At 47.3% G+C, this 13,056-nt stretch overlaps 1 protein-coding gene across 1 annotated transcript in view; it reads right to left on the bottom strand.

Moving 5' to 3' along the window:
- si:dkey-22o22.2 (neural-cadherin) overlaps positions 1–13,056 on the bottom strand; it is a 135,672-nt gene that overhangs the window by 28,425 nt on the left and 94,191 nt on the right. Inside the window, 4 exon segments of the mRNA XM_048260545.1 lie at positions 825–968; positions 2,762–2,948; positions 3,903–4,030; positions 6,822–7,071. Coding sequence (XP_048116502.1) covers positions 825–968; positions 2,762–2,948; positions 3,903–4,030; positions 6,822–7,071 — 709 coding nt within the window.

Raw genomic sequence — 13,056 nt, 5'->3', positions numbered from 1 at the left:
ACAAACGCACACACAAACGCACACACACACACACACACACACACACACACACACACACACACACAATCCCAACAAAACCTATGGTAGTCAGACCACCAACACAGCAGCTGATACTGGATCCCATCCCCATGCCGGTGCTCTGCCCGATCCGGCCCACGTCCGGCCCACGGTCACCCGCGACCCTAAAAGCACCTTTCAGGTGAGGTACACACACCCTGCTGTGCCGTTCGGCGGCTCTGCCTGTGCGCGCAGAGCTGCGGCAGCTTGTCTCCCTCATTACCTCCAGTCTCGTGTCTCCAGCACACCAAACTAATTAAAACAAGTCCAGATGGCTGACACTAACACACTGGCTGTACGTTTGGCTTGTCCTCCTCTCTCTACGGCAGCGGCAGCAGTGGCAGCTCTGGACGGTGCATCTCGGTCTGAGCCCGCTGTGCTCCCATGAGAGGAGGGAGTCAGGGGGAGGACAGGAGGGGGCAGAGAGAAACACCCAACCAGCTGCAGCAGCGCAGGGACATAGAACACGCAGAGACAGACAGACAGACAGACAGACAGACACACACACACACACACACACACACACACACACACACACACACACACACACACACACACACACGCCTACATACAGGTACACAGACAGACACACAGACATATTTGCATACACACACAAGCACAAGCACGCACACACGCACAACACACACACACACACACACACACACACACACTCAGAGACACACACACAAACAACACGAATAGTGTTCCTGACCAGAGTCACTGTTCCCATGACAACTGGGCTTGCGGTCTCTCTCAGGGGCTCTTACCTTCGTCTTCATCGTTGGCGGTGACCGTCATGACGATGAAGCCCACCTCCTTGTCCTCCTCCACGCTGATCTCGTACACGGACTGGGAGAAGGACGGCGCGTTGTCGTTCACGTCCGTCACAAAGATCCTCACGTAGGCCGTGTCTACAGACACACAGAGGGGAACAACAATGACACAAAACAAGATAAAAAGGACGGAGTACACAGGCTTTGCTTTAATAAAAAAGTAATCAGTCCTCAAACCAAAAGAATGGTGCTGCAGCGAGATAAATCTGAGATGTTGACTTGAAGACAGATATTCTGTTTTATGTGGAGAGAGAGCACAAATAATTATCGTACTGATTTGAAAACACATCTTGGTTCTAATAGCAATTAGTGTTAATTTCCTTTGTGAGGAGACTATGTTTATCACCAAAAAAGCTAAAGGACAAATGAGAAAATTATACAATTGACAATCATCTGGTAATACCAGTGCATCAAAACCACAACCCTTATTTTATTGACCTCTCCACAGGCAGTTCCCATCGACCCAGAGGCACGGAGCGAGCATCAATGCAGCCCAGAGGGGTTGAGTTGGGTAGGACTCTAGTCATTAGAGAGCACCTTATGAAACACTATATATGAGATTGACATGTCAGTGGGAAACCAGCATTGAACTGGCGGCACTGACTGTGGAACAGTGGCACCAGAGGGACTGCATACAGTTGCTGTTAAAGGGACACCAGGCAAGCTTGATGCTGTTTCTCTATGAAACTCCCCCTCGCTCGGTCTGAAGCTCTTTTCCTTTTCTTTGCATCTTTCGTCAAGGGTTTTCGCTGCTTCTTCGCTGGCTCTGCCATTATACACACGTTTGCAACAATCGCTAGCATTTCGTTAGCCTGCCTCTGTGCTGTATGCAGGATGTAAACTGATCCTGCTTCAGTCGGCAGGTAGGATACACCGAACTTGCAAGTGGGATATTCTTCTTACAGGGAGTAGGAGCGGGCGAGAGTCTTCATTCGCCCTGTAATGAGTCATTTAACCATATACCGACTTACGAAGAGGATTAATTAACACGAAAACGTTGCCTGGTGTCCCTTTAATGGTGAGAGGTCTGAATGGATCTGAGCATGTGATCAACGTATGTGGGAAGCCCATAGAGTAATGTTGCCACTTAGTGCAGGAAGAGCAAAGAAAGACACAAAGTCATTTCAAGCACTGGGAGGGGGGGGATTTGTGAAGGTAATTTGCTCAGTGCACATGCGTACCAGTGACATGTTGCCCATCATTTCAAGTGTCTGGAGTTGTGTCTCTTTATCTAATCTAGGACAACAAAAGGTGAAGCACTCGTCTTGCCTCTTGACGTGACTCGTTGGTGTGCGCAGGTTGCCGTTGTCACGGAAGCAGAAGTGTCATTATATCAGCATTTGGAGTGAGTCAGGCATGTCTTAATGGATGAAGTTCAACCCCGCCAGCTGGCTTCATCCTCTCTCATCGCTTAGCAGGGAAATAATAATCAGCAGAGCTGCTGCAGGTGTTTTGTGCATATTTGTGTGTGTGTGTATATTTGTGTATGCGTGTGTGTGTGTGTGTGTGATGGGATGGGGTGGGGTGGGAAGAAGGGGAATGGATTTGAATACTCTGAATGACTCCATATGTGTGATAGTGTGTAATAGTGTCTGTGTGTGTGTGTGTGTGTGTGTGTGTGTGTGTGTGTGTGTGTGTGTGTGCGTGCGTGTGTGCGTGCATGCAAATGTTGGTGACAGAATTTGTCAATGGAGAGGCTTACTGTTTCTTCCACTGTTTATCAAACTTAGCTTACAATAGGTGATTAGGTTAGGTAACTGCATTATAAACAGGCTTTCCATTAAAGAAACACAGGTGTGTATGTGTGTGTGTGTGTGTGTGTGTGTGTGTGTGTGTGTGTGTTTGTATGTGCGTTGGTCTTGCTCACACACCTGTGTTGGGCTGTCCGTGCTGCCCAGGCCGGGCTGACTCGGAGCCATCCTGCGACTGCACCTCAATGAGGTAGGAGCCCTTCTGCTCGCGGTCAAAGGTTGCACGTGTGTGGATCACCCCCGTGTAGGAGTTAATGCTGAAGTACTGAGAGTCGCCGCTCTGGTCCTTTAGGATGACATAGTTCACCTGCGCAGAAGAGCAGACACAACAGGCCACTTATAACCCTTCCACACTTACAGCGAAAAACATTTATTGAGCTTCCATTTGGGTGTCATAATCAGTGTAATGGTAAAATAAGAGGTGAGTACACTGAATTCTGTGATCACGGTAAGGTTGACTGGGCCATGTGGTATAGGATTTTTAAAAAAGGGATTCAGAACATGTTTGATGATGGTGGAGGTTATTGTCCAATGTTTATAACAATACCAGTGGTATTAAATGATTCCTAGAGTGTTGATGGGTGTTGATATTGTGAATGTGGACAATACAGTGTGATTTTTGAATGTTAAAAGTTGCAATTGGTGAATAAACTGACCTTTGAGAGGTGGTTAAACTCTATTTCCAACATTTCAGAGGTGGATAAACTGTGTTTACTTGCGTTTAGCCTCCACTACATACTTAGTCATAATGGAATGCGGTTAGTCGTCAAAATCGGAACGCTAATTAATCCCCTGCCATTTAGTATCTTCAATAGGAACACCTGCAGTGTTTAATGAAGAAAATGATGGGGTGGATGGACAAATGGGTTTGGCCTCACATGGGCTCAACTCAATTCAGTGTTCTCTAAATAGAGCCATAACATAAGGATACGTCTCAAGGTGCTTTACAGGGCTCAACTTGAGCTTGAGCCTTCATCCCCCTAAAGCAAGCACTAAGGCGAAAAGGGCAAGAAAATACTACCTTGTCACAAGAAACCTTCCAACTGCTTTCTTTTATTTGTTAAATCAAGTCTAAGACTAATTAATCAAGAGCTCTTTAAAAAATATACATTTGAGTTTTTAGAACCAAAGATGATTTTGGGTAACATAATTCTATTAGTATATTGTAATATATAGTATACTAGTATATATTTATTTAGCACATACATATCTAACCTGAATCCCTGAGCAGAGCTCCACTGGGGGTTGATTTGAGTCTCACCTGGCCGTGCAGTCCAGAGTCCAGGTCTGAGGCGGACACCTGGACAACAGACGTCCCAATCTCTGCCCCCTCTGGCACCGTGGCCTCATACGTGGAGGACATGAAGAAAGGCACGTTATCATTCACATCTGTGGAGAGAGAGACAGAGAGATGGATAGAGAGAGAAAGAGAGAGAAATAAAAGAGTTACATGTCAATATTGAGGGGGTGGGAAGCAGAGAGAGACAGAGAGAGAGAGAAATAGAAAGAGAGAGATCATTAAAAAAGAGCATGGGAGAGGTAAAGAGGGATTTCATGATGAAGAGAAGAAAACCAGAGAGGAGACAGTGGGAGGGAGTGGTGGGAGACAAAACAGCCTAATTCAGGGCCAGAACAATGGATCACAATTAAGCACTGAGCATAATTCAAATCAGGATACAAATCAAAAGAGGCATCATTTAAAAAATAAAAGCCCCTTCCCCTGATGCACACCGCCCTGCAGTGAATCATGAATAACAAGTGCGCGTGTGGATTCGCGATGAAGAGGGCTTCTACCGGACGAGAGAAGAGAAAGAAGAGGAGAAAGAAGGAGGTGAAAAAATGGAGAGATTGCTTAGGTCCGGGGGTTGAGCGAGTGCGTTTGGGGAGGTGGCCCGCCGGCTCCCAGCGGCCCGCTGATTACAGTGCGCCGGTAACGAGCTTCCCAGGGCCTTTTGTCTTCCCTTTCATTACGCTTCAATCTCCTCGCGCCCCTTAATTAATGCTGGTGCTGCGTCTCAAGTGTTTGTGTATGTGTGTGTGTGTGTGTGTGTGTGTGTGTGCATGCGTGTGGAGAGAGAGAGAACCGTTCCTCCAACCTGCTCGGCAGCACTCTGTTTCGCCTCTGCTCTCACCACCCCCGCTTTGTTGCTCTCGTACACACACACACACACACACACACACACACATGCACACACACACACACCACTCCACCCTACCCATCACACACATGTGCGACAAAACACTATGCGCACACACGCGCACCCCACTCCACCTTACCTCAAACCACACACCCGTCAGACAAAACACCATGCACACATAACACACAAAGACTCACACTTGTCATACAAAACAACCACACACACACACACACATACACACATACATCTATCAAAACACAAACACACGCACACACATTTGCATGCACGCACACACACACACACACACACACACACACGCACATGTCTGACAAGACACCAACCACACACACACACACACACAAAGAGATGCTGGGAAAAGTCTAGCCGACATGTCAGCGCCGCCTTGATTTCTAACCCAGCTAGAAAGACAAGGGTGGGAGGGCTTGGACTGCTGTCAGGTCTCGCAAACACAAAACACCAAATACCCACCACCATCGCCGCCACCTCCGACTGGTGGATTAGGTGAGCCTGCTGCAGCTCAGAGCTGGAAGTGTCCAAGCTTTTTAAGCTTGTTTGTGTGCTTTTTGTGTATGTTTTTGCAAACAACAAGAGCAACAGCAACCATGGAGAAAACAACAGTCTGAGATCCTGCCAGGGTTCTGAGTGAGTGAGTGAAGCAAAGGTAAAGCCCAAGGAGATGGAGAGAGGGGGGAAAGGGGGACAGAGGAGAAGATTAAAAGAGAGGAAAGGAGGGGAGGAATGGAAAGGAGAGGAGGGGAGGAGAGGGGAGGGGAGGAGAGGAATGGAGAGGAGAGGAGAGGAGGGGAGGAATGGAGAGGAGGAGGAGGGGAGGAATGGAGAGGAGAGGAGGGGAGGGAGGAGAGGGAGGAGAGGAGGGGAGGAAATGAAGAGATGAGGGAGGAGAGAGATGAGGAGGAGAGGAGGAATGGAGAGGAGATTAGGGAGATTAGGGAGAGAAGGGAGGAAACGAGAGGAGAGGAGGGAGGAGAGGGAGGAGAGGAGGGGAGGAATGGAGAGGAGAGGGGAGGAGAGGAGGAAAGAGGAGATGAGGAGAGGGAAGATGAGGGAAAGGGAGGGGATGGAGGTGCTAAGAAGACAGAGAAGGTGAGGAGGGCTCAAGAGGAGGAGGAGGAAGAGGAGAGGAAAGGATTCAGTATGTGAGAGATACGTGCAATGGCCAAAAGAAACAAGTGCAGACCAGATGAAAGAAGAGAGTTGGAGAGCAAAGTGTGGAGTGGAAGGGGTGAGAGGAGAAGAGAGCAGAGCAGAACAGAAGAAGAAGAAGAAAGTGGGACAGGAGGAGAGATGAAAGAGAAGAGATCACAGTTGAGACGAGGGAGGTAGACCCTCCAGAGAGCAGCTGGCACTCTCTGGAACCAGAGGAAAGGAAAAGAGTGGAGGTGAACTCTGCTGAGGACAGAGAATAGAAGAGAAGAGAGGACCTCAGAGAGAGATGTGAGAAAGAAGAGGGGATGGTAAGAGAATAATGGAGGTAGTGTGGGGGTGGGGTGGATGAGGTGCGAGGAGCAGCATCCCAACCACATACAGGTCCACGATTCCCACTGTGATTCCCACTGCGAATCCCACATTCCCATGCTATTCCCACTGGAGGCCATTTCCCAATCCCACCCTCACATGGGCGGATTATGAACTTTCAGGCCCCTGGGCCCAGATGTATTAAGGGCCCCCCACTTATTGTCGTATATGTGGGAGGGGGGGTTTGGAGGTCCTCCCCCAGAATTTTTTTTTATTTGTTTGATGTGATTTCCTGTATTCTGGTGCATTTTGGGGATGGCCAATAATAAATTCAATCAGATTCATAGCCTACATCCTGATTTGTTGCAGTAATCCATCCCTGCACCCTCATCTCTCTCTCTATTTGTTCCCTTCAACTGTTGTATCCGCATGAAGTCCCCCAAAATGTACTTTCAAATAAAAATGTAGGCATAACCTAGGCAGCAGAGAAAGGGGTACAAGATGGAGATCTTATATGGAAGGAGTTCAGCTGCTGTGCATCTCACCTGTGAGGTTGACGTAGACGGTGGCGAAAGACGCCAGGGGCACTGCCGCCACGTTCTGGGCACGCACACGCAGGATGAAGAAGCGCGTGCTCTCGTAGTCCAACGGCTCCGCCACCAGAATGGACGCTGAGCCGTCGCCACGGTTGGGCTTCAGGTAGAAACGCACAGGCATGTTGGTCTCGGGAACCTGGCCTTCCTCCAGGTTGTAGGTCACCCTGGGGTCTCCAAGAGGGGAGGTGGCCTTTATGGTCTGTAAGGACAGAGGGAGGAAAGGCCAGGGAATGGAGAGAGAGAGAGACTTAGGCTGTGTCTCAAACCGCATACTTCCGTCAGTACACTGCTAGTGTGCACTGAGTGCTTCCATCCATAGTGTCCACTTTCTGATGGTTAGTATTGTCCCAATATCTGCACTATACACTTAAACTAAATATTTGAAGTGGGCAAGTACAGTAGGTGGTTTGAAACACAGCCTTTATAGGACAACACTCCATTAAGACCTGCAGAAGTTGCATTTTTCCTTATGTCGATGCCATTCTGGACGTATTGGTGAAGTAATCTGCTCATCCCTGAGTTGTGTGTGGGTGCATATGAGTACAGTAGGTTTTGAGAGCAATAATGCATTTGTGTGTTTCTAGGTGAACTTAATCAGTCTGTATATGTGTGTGTTTTTATGAATCTGTACTGATGCACATGAATGAATGTGTATGTGAAGTCATGTGAGTGCAGCGGAGTCTTGGCAAGGTGTAGGCCTTACTGAGTGAAAACTAAACTACTGGGACGAGCCTTAATTGTTCTGGGAGTAGACTACTTGTTTTCTTTTCCAAGGAGGCATTAATGAAAAAGCGGCAATGACTGGGTAAGAAAATGCACCTTTAGCCAAATCTTGCAGAGGAATAATTAGCATTATTTGTGAAAGGGCATCCTAAATCAGCACAAACGCCAGTCACGCCTCTGCTGACTCCAACCCATGAATACATTAGACACACTTCACCTGTGATCCATCTCAGTGGCTATTGAACTGATATTGACACTTATAGAGTCCCTCCCTGGCAGGAATAGTCTGCACTCACTCCTGATCAAAGCGTTTTTTCTCTCCCAGTACGGGGCTTTCTTGAGAGAGTTGGAGAGAGGGGGAGGCACACAGGAATCCAGGGAGAATACATCACTGAGGCTGGGATACAGGACTGGAGTGCGCTTCAAAGTTGTTAATGTGTGGAGTATTTCAGACCAAATGGCATACTTTTGTACCAAAAAATGTCTGTGTGAAAGAGAAAGTATAATGTATGTGTGAGAGCCGTCCATCAATTGGATTGAATGCTTCAGGATAGATTATGAAGATCTAACATTCATACTTTTGGGACAATAAAACTGTAATGCCCTTCAAAACATTTCAACTATGAAGAAAATATAAATCAAATGTATATTTTGCATCAAAAAAACTGTACACATGACTGGAAACACATTCAAACTAAATACATTTAGTATAAAATGGGTGTCCATTGACACAGAGTTGTCTGGTATTAAGAATTACAGTATGGTTTCATTTTTGGATCAACAGATGTACACTCCATTCTCTAACTTGTGCTCAGTAGAGTGAATTACACAGGGAAGGATATCGGTGCTGCACACACCTGACTACAGACAGCTCTTTCCAATGGAATTTTGCACGCTGAGTCACGCCTTTTCATGTCCCCCTACTGCTCGTGGTGTGATGCTCAAGCACAAGAGAAACACCTGGAGATATTTTGCCCCCAGGCACTAACTCACTAACTCAATGAGAGACTAAGGCTTATAACTTTTTTTTACAAAAAAAGAAGCTCTGAATAAGCATCAAGCCGCCTGCTGAACTCAAAAGAGGAGCCATACACTCGTGAGCATGTTGGCTCACTGTAGCCAACAGCTGTGTTCTCTCTTGGAAGCCTAAGCCCTAGCTATCCATCTCCTCGTGGAGTATCGTGCGACGTCCAGGCGATTTATTTCCCTCCTTCGCCCAAACTTCACTGACTAACCGAGCAGCTTAAACAAGGCAGCAGCACTGTGACACAGAGAGGAAAGAGGCTAAGGAAGGGCCAACACAACACAGTCTCCCACTTCAAGGAGAAAACAGACTACTTTTAATGGCCTTTCCACACCTTACATGGCCATCTTTGGGACGATCCAAAAACGATTGGTCAAATATGATGATGATACGGGGGGGAGACTAAACATCATAGACAAAGACAGACTGAGTTCGAAAAAGGTATGGAGAGACTTGAGGACAAGGAAAGACAAAAGGGAACGCCGAGAGACACAGCAGAGAATAACCAACCCGCAGACAGATCCACACACAAGCAGAATAGACAGAAAGTGAGAAAGACCAAGAGAGAGATGGACAGACCAAGAGAGAGATGGAGGGATTAAAAAAAGACAAACATATAACATACAGCACAAGAAGCAAGAAGATACAGTACAGGAAGAAACAAGAAGGGAAAAAAGCTAGAGTGCTCGGGCGCTGTGGAGCAGTCGGAGGTCACTGGGTCGTGGCTGATGTACTCTGCTCAGCTGTCAAGGTTGCGGTTTCGCAGCGGAGCGCAGTGGTCGACTGACTTCCCCTTGGCCCCACTGAACGAACATCAGAACATCAGAACATCAGCCTTAAAAGCCCCCGTCGCCTCCTCGTGCGCCTCCTCCAGCCTAAGCTCCGATGACTGAGCCTTTCAGCCAGGACTCTCGCCATATTCAGCCTGACCTCTCTCACCCCCTCTGAGCCGCCCGCCTTCCGCGGGATTTCTGACTGATCGCCGCGCGCCGTTTAAACCCTGCAAAAAACTGCATTGCTGTGCGGTGCATTAATCATCCAAGGCGAAGGCCACTGGCAGATTAGAAGAGCCCAGAACACTTTTTGCCTGGTCACATGTAAACACATGAACAAATGCACACACAAACAATTTAACCTCAGACGATTGGGCCCTTGTTGTAATGTGTGTACAGCAAAACTCTTTAATGCATACTATAAAGAGGATCTAGTCTGCCAGTGTTAGAGTAGAACACATACTACTCAAGGCTAAAACACACACTCACTCACGCACAATCTCTGAGACGCAGAGAGGAAAAACATTTAGGCAGCCACTCGGTGTAAGACATCCTCCGCGTCTTCTGCATGGCTTGCGCCGGTGGAGGCGAAAGGGGAAGTGGGGGATACCAGCTGGCTGCTGCGACAGCGAAAAGCTCTCAGACATCTGATTCCGTCTGAGTGGAGGAGGCCGCTCCCCCTCCCAGTCCCTCCGCTCCTCTCTCAGGGACGCGGCCTCCCTAGCTTCCCTCTCTCCCTCCGCGGCTTTCCAAACTTCTCCTCCCCCATCACCCCCATCGCCCCCACCATCACCCCCCACCATCACCCCCACCATCACCCCCATCACCCCATCACCCCCACCATCACCCCCACCATCACCCCCCCCATCGCCCCCATCATCACCACTACTCATCACTTTTGTGAGAGACTCATGCTCTTTGAAATATTCATAATGGAGCATGGGTTCATTTGAATAATTAATTTTGATTATCTGTGGAGAAATACAAACTTGCCCGACCCCCGAACCTTACCTGATTACTGCTCCCCTCCACTCACACATACACACACACACACACACACACACACACACACACAACACATGCACACACACACACATACACACACATACACACACACACACACACACACACATACATGCAGGCACGCATACGTGCACACACACACACACACACACACACGCACGCACAAAAACACACGCATACACACACACACACACACACACCCTCGCGGCTCCTCCCTCGACCTCCCGGCCCTCCATAAATTTGTTAGGGGCAGTGTTCACGGCCGGGCTTGATGAGAATGATATCCCCATTATCTGGCATCCGTGCGCCAGAACAAGGCCTCCTAATTACTTCCTCAAGGTTGCAATTACTGCATTTGGAAATTTGCTAATTATCATTCTTTGAGATAATTCCACAATGAGCTGACTGATATTTAAATTTTTAATTAGGGAGACGGAGAGAGAGATGGATGGATGGCGGAACAGAGACAAGGAGGAAAAAAAGAATGACAGAGAGGGAGAGAGAAAGGCAGGGAGAGAGGGAGGGAGTGAGATAGAGAGAGAAAGAGAGAGAATGGAAGGGAAGAAAGAAAGGGGAGATGAATAGAACACTCAGCGAACAACAAGGCAGCTCAGTGTTGCTAATGAATGCATTATACTGTTTAACAAGCCTAATTTGTATTTAGAGTTCTAAGGATGAATTGCTGTGGTGAAGGCTCCCAATGCACAGAACAGATTTGAGCAGGCAGTTGCTGCAGCTACGCCACTCCAGGGACCAAATACTGTACTTATGGAGATGGGGCTGTGGTGTGGAGAAAGTGCACTGTAATTGTTCTGAAGCGCTTTGTTGATCAAGTTTTATTATCAGGAACATGAGTGTATACTTGTGTGTGGGAGGATGAGAGTGTATATATGTGTGTGTGTGTGTGTGTGTGTGTGTGTGTGTGTGTGTGTGTGTGTGTGTGTGTGTGTGTGTGTGTGTGTATGTGTGTGCGGAGGGGGGGGTGCATCATGTTGTTTTCCTATTGACTCCAGTCGACCGTTAAAAGTGAACAGTGAAATACTGTGCAAATTAAAACTTAATTGACTGCCTCTGTGACCCTCGGTGACAACTATTTTGAAGTCTTTACAAAGCTGGCCTTTCATCGGGGGAATATAATGTGGGTATATTTGCGTGCCATTCATCTTGAAGGTAGCGCGAGACAAAGCACAGCGTGGCACAACTCAATACGCCACACAGTGAACCAAATGAGGAGATGATTGCTGTCGGGAGTTGCACCAGATGCCGGTATAAATCCAAACTAAGAACCTAAAAAATTAATTTCAGAGACACAAAAAGACACAAGGGGAGAGAGTGTGTAGACAAGCAGAAGGCAGAGCTGGAACTGAAAACTCACATCTGAATTATGAGCTTATAGAAGTCAACCAGAGATGCATTCAAGAGAACCTGAGAGAATGATTCAGAGCCCAAAGAATAATGAACTATGGGAGATAAAGACAATGAAGCAACAGGAACATTAAACTCTTCAACGACTACAAAAGAAAAGTATACAAATAAACCCATCAGGTTTAAAATTAGAAATGTTCTATCCTCCACTGTCATCTGTGACAATAGTAGAATAGAATCGTAGACTCGACTAGACTGCACTCTTATTCTTTAGATGTTGGGGCCAGAAGATCTGAGATGCATTTACATGAGGTGAGAACCCAGAGATCCCCCTGTTTAAATCATCCACCTCTGTCACTGGTCTCCTCTACTGTCACTGTTGGTGAACAGGAGCCTGGGACCAAAGTCCCTCTGGTCTTCTGAAACACAGCTGTGATTCTAAGAACTGACCACAAAACAGGCTCCCAAAAGCTGTATGTTCCTAAATACTGTGCGTTTACACTATGAAGCATAAACACATGACATATTCATATGGACTGTGGCCTGGTATGCATCAACAAATGTCAACTTGTGTTTGTAATGAATGTATTGAGCAATGCACTGGCTTTGTCTATTAAATGGAATTATATGAGAGATTTTTTCCCTGAAATTCTGAGCAACACACACACACACACACACACACACACACACACACACACACACACACACACACACACACACACACACTAAGACAGAGGGAGAGACAGAGAGAGAGAGAAGAGAAAAGAATAAGAACCAATAAGTCACTTAGGAATACGAGCACAACAACTAGCTGCTCATCTAAGATCTTAAGCAGCAGCCAGAGCAGCCCTTAAGTCTTCACAAGGCTGATTCCCCCAAATCCACCTCCTCCTCCTCCTCCTCCTCCTCCCTCCTCCTAATGTTTCGGCTCAGAGGGCAGTAACGGCCATACAATGTGGGGGAAGACTGAGGCGGTGCAGAATTATCAATTATTAGGAATTATCTCATTACACCTCAATGGTGTCTGGGAGGCTTAGCTGATCAGTTAGGGGCGAGTGCTGAGGAACCCAGCTGGGTTGGTGGGGGAGAGCAAGAGAACAACATGCCCTTACTACTATGAAGACAGGGGACCATATGTGGAGGTCGAAATATACATAAGTGTGTGTGTGTGTGTGTGTGTGTGTGTGTGTGTGTGTGTGTGTGTGTGTGTGTGTGTGTGTGTGCATGCAAAAGAGTGTGTTGGTGTTAGTGTGTGGGTGTCAGAGTGTTTGAGTGT

The sequence above is a fragment of the Alosa alosa genome, chromosome 13, assembly GCF_017589495.1.
Source record: "Alosa alosa isolate M-15738 ecotype Scorff River chromosome 13, AALO_Geno_1.1, whole genome shotgun sequence".
Lineage (NCBI taxonomy): Eukaryota > Metazoa > Chordata > Actinopteri > Clupeiformes > Clupeidae > Alosa > Alosa alosa.
Note: the sequence above shows the minus strand (reverse complement) of the source record. Positions and strands in the feature narration are given on the sequence as shown.